Source organism: Ixodes scapularis, unplaced genomic scaffold (genome assembly GCF_016920785.2).
Source record: "Ixodes scapularis isolate PalLabHiFi unplaced genomic scaffold, ASM1692078v2 ptg001013l_1__unscaffolded, whole genome shotgun sequence".
In the NCBI taxonomy this organism is placed as follows: Eukaryota; Metazoa; Arthropoda; class Arachnida; order Ixodida; family Ixodidae; genus Ixodes; species Ixodes scapularis.
In genome coordinates, this window is record NW_024610079.1 from 335326 (window position 1) to 343936 (window position 8611).

Sequence of the window (8611 nt, forward strand, 5' to 3'; positions counted from 1 at the left end):
TATGGATTAAAACGGATCAATAAATCATTGTCCAGGGCCATGACCACTTGGCGCATGACCATGTGAAACGGAAAGAGGGGGGGAAGTAATGAATCCTTGGGAGATTCCCGTACTGTTGGTGCAGATGGTTGGCGGCGAAGCCCCTTTGCGGACTTCGTATGTGCGGTCAAGAACGAAGGTCCTAACAAACTTCAACGTGAGTTTACCTTGCTAAGCGTCGCCTAGGCTGTTGAAGATGGCTTCAGGTCTAACTGTGTCAAAGTTCTTTTTTTTTTAATATCAAAGGCCACCATGAAATTTGGTTTGTGGCGTCATATGCGCTGAACATTGCGGCAAGGGAGAAACAAACTCTCTTGCGTTTCAAGTCCAAAGCGTTACTTATCGAACCATTAATTGCTTTGGTAAGTTTTAGTTTAATCGGTGTTTGTATTTTTAACCCAAGGAAACATAAAAAAAACATTGTTGATCGGTTATTCTTTCTCAGAAGGAATGACTTCGATGAAGCAGTGACCGCCATTATTTTCTTGATCATCTTTTTTTTCGACGGCGCTCTGGCGGTGACATCATGCTCCCCCACTGCGCAAGTGCTGCGAACACCGCCTGCTTCCCGACGGCCTCCGTGACGAAACATTCGCGTTACCGTGTTTTTCTTTGTGCTTTATATCTGGCGCTCGTCCGCTTTGACCTTGAGTGCCCCCTCAGGCTTTCGTGACGAGGCATTTCCGTTGCTGTGCTTTTTTGTTGGGTCTTATTTCTGAGGCAAGTGCTTGATGACGTATTGATGTGACCATTTTTCGGGTACTACGCCGCCGCTTCTTCGCGTAAAGGGACAAGTAATTTCACCTTAAAAGGAAAAAGCTTTTCACTTAGCGCACACTTTTTGAAGAGCAAAAACCCCGCGAGGTAGCCGAAAAAAAAGGAGAAAGGGTCAACCACGCAGGTTTCTCAACTGGTTCCAGAGATGGCGCCACTTGTGTTGGTCCTGGACGTGCTCTGGGTGCTCACTGTTCCCCACCCAGTAGCCAGAATAAACATTTTAGACCCCCAGTCAGCGTTAGTACACTTATAAGGACGAAATGCTAATTTCGTGGCTTTCTTTTTTTTTGCATTTTGAGAGAGTTTTTGTTTATGTTTTTAAAATTAATCCTTTGTGTCAAATGCATTATTGCATAAAAGGGAGCTTGTGCGATTTGATATAAGCAATCGTGCGAGCGATATATTTTCGTATTTGAGTACGGCGCAAATAAAACATTTGTATGAATGACTCTGATTGTCACACACCACCAAATAATAGCTTTTAGGTGGGGTGACAAGGACATCTTCAAGATAAGAAATAAGTAAAGGTATCAGGTTAAGGTTTGTGTTTCGTTTTAATTTACATGACGTGTACAAGATCACTAGTTATGCAATTTGCCAATACGCAATAATTATTTTTACACGTTCTTGGTCTCAGTTAGGACTAATCAAAGTTTATATCTTTGCATGACACAAGAAGCCATTGAACTCTGGCATCGGTCACGTGGACCCAAAATACAGTGCCCATGTAGGTGCGCACTCTTTGAGCTATAATCAAAGCTGATTTAGGGCTCATCCACACCACCTATGCTCCGTGTAACCGTACGACCGACCGCAGTAGATGTTACGAGCCGTGTTAGCCAATCCAAGACAGTATGGGTGCTACGTGACCTCAGAGAGTGCGTGCAGTGACGGGTCTAAAGAACCTTCCGTGCTGCGTTCACAGAGCTGGATTGAATGATATGGCTAGTAGGGTTCCCTGCGGTGAAGCGCAAGGCAAGATTGAGTAGGGGCGACGTGCGCAGCCAAAAGGGTCGCTGTGAACCACCTGTCATTACTGGCCAGAGGCTCACTATGGCATCTTGAGTAGCATTTTTTCTGCTCTCACCGATGGAAATAAGAGCAAGGTTTGTCTCTCAACTCTGGCGGTGCTGATTTATGAACTTCATGACTAGGCTTTGTTTTTGACGCACCATCGTACTTGTCGCTCACTTCTAATATAATGGTTGTGACGTCAGGGATCAAAACCATAAAGCCCGAGCCCCACAAGAGTCACAAACAGAAACAAATGACAGCGACAAGCCTCCAACACACGCAGCATATCCGGGATGGTACCTTTGGCGGGAGTTCAGTCGTTCGGTGCTCGTGAAGTAAGCACGAGTAATTACAAACCTGGCAAATATCTCCTCGCGTGCATGATGCTCGTATTTGAGCATGGCCTCCTCTATTCTACAAAACCTGCCAAATCGCGAAAGACTGGTTTTAGGTCTGTCGCTGTCGCTTGTTTTTGTTTGTCGCTCTAGTGGGACTCGGGCATAAGAGGGCGACACCGAAACACCTCGTCGCTAACAGAAGAATCGTAGCCCGTTCTCTAGCATGTCGGGGGTCATCGGAGTAGGATCTAACGCCAGACGCCGATTCAACACGAACGTTGCGACAGTGTCAATGCGTCCACGAACGCTCGAATCTGGTTAGCAGCTGATATCTGAGTTGGCGCCATTCGTATAGGGTCACGTTACGCGAAGATAGGGGTGTCTGTTCACGAGATTTAAGAATTGCAGTAGATGTTGGCTGGCCTAACAACAGCCACATTTGCTTTCCCTCGTATGTGACATCATCCTTGATATCCCGACTACCCGCGATTGCAGCCGGTGCGACTATTTCGTTTAATGATTAGGCAGAGCACAGTAAAGAGTAGAACACAGACGCACAAGTTAAAAGCAAAAGATCAGGGTGAAGTCACTTCTCCCGATTGGTGACAGCACACGCACGGAAAAACGTCGAACGCCGTTACGCTCCCCTTTTGGAGCTACTGATTACAGTGGCCCGTATATGTACTAAAATGCACGTTTAGGTATAAAAATATAGTGCAAAAAGCACAAGAACAAGAGTGAAGAAACCAGTCCAAGAGAGTGGTTGTCCTGTCTACTCTTCTGTACTTGAGTATGCTGTGCTATTGCACCTTTGTACCTTTGTGCCTAAGTAAAAGTAGAAGAAGAAGATTCTAACGCAAGTGCGGGGACACTGTATTCTGTCTTATGTTTCATAATCAGTGACGTCATACGCGTTACTTACACCAAAAAGGAAAGAGCGCAGAACTAAGAAATGTATTTGCTTTTTTCAGCTCAAATAGTTCCAGTGGCACGTATATGTACCAGTAAAACTCGTACTCAATCCGGTCCACGTTGTTTAGACGGTAAAGCGAGACACCCTGCAAGCTTAAATCGACCCACTCTCGATGTCCGAACTGAAACCTTTTTGGTCTGAAAACTTTATTGTAGCCCTAACATGTTCTGAGACCCCGTAGAGTTCAGAAATTGGGTTTATTCTGATATGCGGAAGGTGAGGATGCGCTCGCATTCATACTCCTTTTTACCATACGTCAGACCAGAGTGAAAGTCAGAATGCATCCCAATATGAGCACATACACCAAAAGCTCAAGTTCAAGGTCCATTCGCTGGGGTTCAGTGGTTTAACCAACGACAGCGTAAAAAACAGAAATTTGACTTTTGTAGTTTCTTGAATGACCCGAAATCTATCAAAGTGGAAGCTCCGTTTTGACATAGTGTGAAACGTAGTATGATTTTATTTTAGAATCAGACGCTCTACGCGACTGAGAAGTCAACACACCCCCTCTTTACAAACACACATAGATAAAAAAGCTGCATTTCAGGCGGCTTGGTTACAAACATGCATTTTTGTGGTCGGTTTAAGTCAGTGATACCTAGGAGAGGTTCGGCCAATTATACACGTTATTTTCTCACAAATCAAGACAGTGAACAATTTATAAGTTGGGAGTGATCATGTGAGCATTAAATAAATGCGAGAGGATATAGGACGAGAAAACAGAAGTGTTAATAAAGAAGATAATTTTAAAGAGAACATAGTTGACAGGATAAATGAACGGTTTCAATCGTGCCAGAGTGAAAGGTTATCAACTGAGTTATATGCTAATTTATTCCACAAATATGTCGCGTGGCAAAATAAATTAGTTACACTAACCTGTACTGAGCAGCAATGCCTTCCGGGAATAAATTTACACAAAAATAAGTTGTCACATTGTTTGCACACAAATAGACAAAAACCGCTTATCAAATAATTGAAAAGCAAATTATTAACCATGGTATTCGTAGCAGAGTCATCAGGTCCAAAATTATGCTGAGGATTTTTTTTTCAATCTGGTAATACGGCTTAATTTATTCACATTAAATCTCAATCGTTTTTTTTTTTTTTTTGATAACCGACTTGCATGTTGTATTTCAAAGTGACAATAAAAGTAATTCAGAGGTTAACGAATTCGGTTGAACGGTTCGTGCGATTTCTTCACTAACTGTACTAGTGATTCAAATGTTAATATATATATATATATATATATATATATATATATATATATATACAGGGTGTCACAAAAGAAAATTTACACGCTCTTTTTCACCGCAAAAATAAACTAGGCATCGCCGAACGCTCAGTCTCCGCCCAAAGGAAGAGCTAGAGGTCACAACCAGATGCCAAAGTTTCAGCCCGATCCGATAACTCAATCAAAAGTTATGAGTGATTTTCTGAAAATTTCAATGGGAAAATGCAGCCCGTTTTCGCCCGTTTTCGGTTTCTGGTGCCATAGAGCCCCATGTGTTTGAAAACGCCGTCGGCCGCCATTTTCCCATTGAAAATTTCAGAAAATCACTTATAACTTTTGATTAAGTTATCGGATCGGGCTGAAACTTTGGCATCTGATTGTGACCTCTAGCTCTACCTTTGGGCGGAGAATGAGCGTTCGGCGACGCCTAGTTTATTTTTGCGGTAAAAAAGAGCGTGTAAATTTTCATTTGTGACACCCTGTATATAATAAGTCAGAGATCCGTACTTGCGGAGTTGCTATGCTAGGAGTTTATTGCATGTATTTCGACAGTTTCTCCTAGAGGCTCGGCTTTGTCCTCCTGACGAAGCCGAGCCTCTCGGCGAAACTGTCGAAATACGTGCAATAAACTTCTAGCATAGCAACTCCGCAAGTACGGATCTCTGACTTATTACATTTTCCCGGCCCATTGTTCTCAAGCTACTCTGCCTCACGTATATATATATTAATAATTAACGCTAGCGTAAAACTGGCCAACAGGTGCGATGCAAACACGGCGGTTTTCGAGAGGATGAAAGGTAACGCTAGAAAAAAACAAAACACGATTGCTTAAGTACTTCCGGCAAGTGTTATGTGAAAATACCTTGACTGTTGAGACGGTTTTAGCGTCGGAAAGTAAACAATCTACTATTTCGGAATTATACTCTTAATTTTATTTTCTTTGGGGGGGCGGGGTATACTTTTATACCCTTGGGGTGATTTACTTCCGATTTACTTCTATCAAAGCAGACTTACTTCTAGTCAATCAACTTGGTAGAGCCGGCTCATTTTCACTGGTGTTGTCGCTAACTTCTAGAAGTGTGACGCTAACGCTGTCGGTTGTTCACTGTGTAGCCCTGGGTTCTGCTCCCGAAGCGCGAACCTCACTATAAAATCGTTTGGCAAAAAATACATTCGTTTAAAAACGATTTTTAGGGCTTTTTTTACGAGTTCATAGTTCGACAATCTTATTCAAATAGGTACATCGATTGATTTCTGAATTTTCGAAACCGGCCCCCAAACGGCGTAGTTATTAGCGATATGTCAAAACGGTAAACACTAATAGCTGTTCTACCGGTAGAAGATAATCACTCAGTGATGCGCGTGCGCTGCAGTACCGCCATTTATGATTGCGGGCAAAAACACGGCATTCTCACTCACCTTTTTTTGTAACATTTATTTTATACTCATAAAGTAGCCTAAGATATTGAACACAGAAGACAAAGCGTCTGTTTCTTTGGCGTGACAAAAGACATGTGATGTCTGATAAATTAGCAAGGTGCAGTTTTGCAAAAACGCAATCTGCGCATCATTTTTTTTTAAATGCGAAAATCGCACAGTTTGAAAAAAAAAATAAAGCACCACCTGAAATAACAAAAACAATTTCGTAGCTCTCTTTGTGGTTGAAACGTGGGCTCCGGCAGGTCATCTGATGTTGCACGTTTCAAAAAGAATGTTGCAATTTTCGGTTACGTTATCAAAAACTGCCCCGTTTTTCTGCTCCAATAACCACAAAGGACAGAAGTCTCTTCTTGTCTTCTCGGCTGTCGGATTTCGAAAGGATGGTGTTGCTACACAATGTTAGCACCTTCGAAAACCAAAACTTAGCTCCCAGTAGCAAAGATAAGGTCGAAGGACAAAACACTCGTCACTAAAGATCGCCTCGCGGCAGTTGTTCAAGGTTCCCTTTCCCTTCTTCGAGAGTAATGTTGTTGTTGTTGTTGTTTTCCCAAGTTTACAAACACAACACCATCAACATAAAATTATATTTAAACAAAACGTCTAAGTGAAGCCTCCCCTTGAAAACAGGAAGAGAATAACAAAGGTTTGGGAGTAAAAAACTCCGTAAAAAACGAGCAAAAATTATTCTACCCGAGCGTGCTTCATTGGTGCATTTAAAGGCTGATGATAATCAAACAGTCTACCACTATTTAGTCCAGTAAATTCATGCAGCGCGAAAGAATTATCAGCAAATCGTGACTTTCATTCTTTGCATCTCATTTATAACCAACAGGCTTCATTACAATCTAGCTTTCTTATGAAATACATCTATGCGTGGTATAGTTTCGGGCTCTAGAAGTATCTGTTCAGTGCAGACACTTAACAGTAAACGTGGAAAAGTGCTCATAGCAGATTAAGGCCCACTCCATTGCGTGGGCCATAATAAGGTATAACCCCTTTCAAAGATTTCTAGACTTGTTCAAAAACAAAAATTGGAATTTTTTAAAGAAGGTTACAAAATATTCTTAGACAAAAAAACCTACACACCGGAGACACGGCAAAACGTGAAGTGTTCGAACCATTTGCCGTTTTACAACAGATAGCAACCATTACCACCTTCATAAAAAAAAAAAAACTTCTGCACAGACTTTTTAATGGTGCAGTCTAAACAGCATTTAGCAGGCACGTTTTTACATTATGGTTGTGACTTTGATAAATATAAGTCAATATGCATACGGACGGAGGTTTTATCTTTCATTGCGTATATTTGTTTAACACCTGTGTAGCCGAGCGCGAACAAAGCTTCTTTTTATCAGGCGTTTCCGGATCTTAGCTCTCAAATATGCGTGGTAAATTGAACAAACAAGCTCGGAAGCAGCCCCAAGTAAATATGCAGATGCTGAACACAACATAACAAAAGAAGAAAAGAGAAAAACAATAAGGAGTACTAAAGGAATAAGATCTTATATGCGTTGCGTTCAAATGTGATACTGAAGTCTCAGAGATTAAATGTAACATCTTTGCATGTTCAACTAGAGAACATCTCTTCTAGAAATACCAGAAGTGTATTGAAGGAAAACGATAAAACCCTAATCGATGTAATAGACTTCTGCATCCGGAATCTCTTAAGCGAAAGCAAACACTAAGAAAATTGAAGAGGCGTATACACATTTGGTCATGAGCAACACGCATAAGAAAGAACCAACCACCTCAACAATCAAGCAAAAAAGACGGAGTGTTTACCGTAGAAAGTGTTGAATTCGCAGAGTAGCTTTTTCCGACGGAAGTAGGACACACATGGCTCCTTATCGCCTCCGAGCAATTTCTTCAAGCTCTGTCCCATGATCAGCGATTGTAGGGGCCGGCGCGAAGCCGGCGATCGTTTTTGTGGGTATTATCCTCGTAGCAGCGTGGTGTGACACAGAAAAGCACCTCATGCGCTGGCTGGATATTGATGATTATTCTAAAGAGAGAAGGGCGATTATGTTCTACAATATGGTTTATCACCGCTTCTGTATCCAGCAGGCAACTTAATATGAAAGCGAAAGGAAATAAGTGTGTGAGAAGGGGAAGAGCGGTTCACATATACAAAAGACACTACGAGACGCGTTTTAGACCGTTTGCTCTACAGACACCTGCACGAACCTCACCGCAGTCTGTGACGTTGGTGGACGACGTCCGCAACTCCAGGACTTCCCTGACTGGTTGAGGCGACGAGATCTGATGGACAGTCAAAATAACGTAGGGATTCCCGGCATGGCAAGGGCAAAACCTGTGCGGAGAGAAGGGGGCACCGTCAATGCTGGGGCACGCTTCGAGGCGAGCTGCCACGGCGGCCGTGGCGCGCGGACGCGAGCTGCGAATGCTTGAACGGAAACCTCACTCGCCCTTTTCCCGACAACTGCTTGGCTGCCGTTCTCGCTGTTTATGCCTGGGCAGCTGTGGTTGCTTGCCTTTGGGGCAAAGCGAACGACACTCTCGGCGGCGGCGAAGCATATTTCCCGAACGTTATTACGTTCTTCCTTTTTTTCTTTTTTTTTCTCCCTGGTAGGAGTAGAATTCGCGCGTCGCTACGTCGCCGTCGGTGTTTGCGCCCAGAATTTCGAGCGGAACAGGATAAGGCTGCTACGTCATAAGCAGCGTCGTGGTAGCTTGTTCGAACAAGGAGCGTATGCGGAAGAGGACTGACTTGTGCTTTGTGATTACAAACGCGAGGAAGAACGTTCAGACACTATGCTCCGTTTCATCTTAGATCCCGGC

General features: G+C 43.0%; 1 protein-coding gene across 1 annotated transcript in view; it reads right to left on the bottom strand.

Annotated features, from left to right (window-relative positions):
• The window catches only part of LOC8050857 (sarcoplasmic calcium-binding proteins I, III, and IV), a 34434-nt gene extending 26390 nt beyond the window's left edge, over positions 1-8044 (bottom strand). The window contains exons 1-2 of the mRNA XM_029990597.4: positions 8002-8044; positions 7595-7814 (exon numbers count right to left, since the gene is read on the bottom strand). Coding sequence (XP_029846457.2) covers positions 7595-7694 — 100 coding nt within the window. The 5' untranslated portion in view covers positions 7695-7814; positions 8002-8044. The remainder of the gene's footprint in view (positions 1-7594; positions 7815-8001) is intronic.
• Positions 8045-8611: the final 567 nt, after the last annotated feature.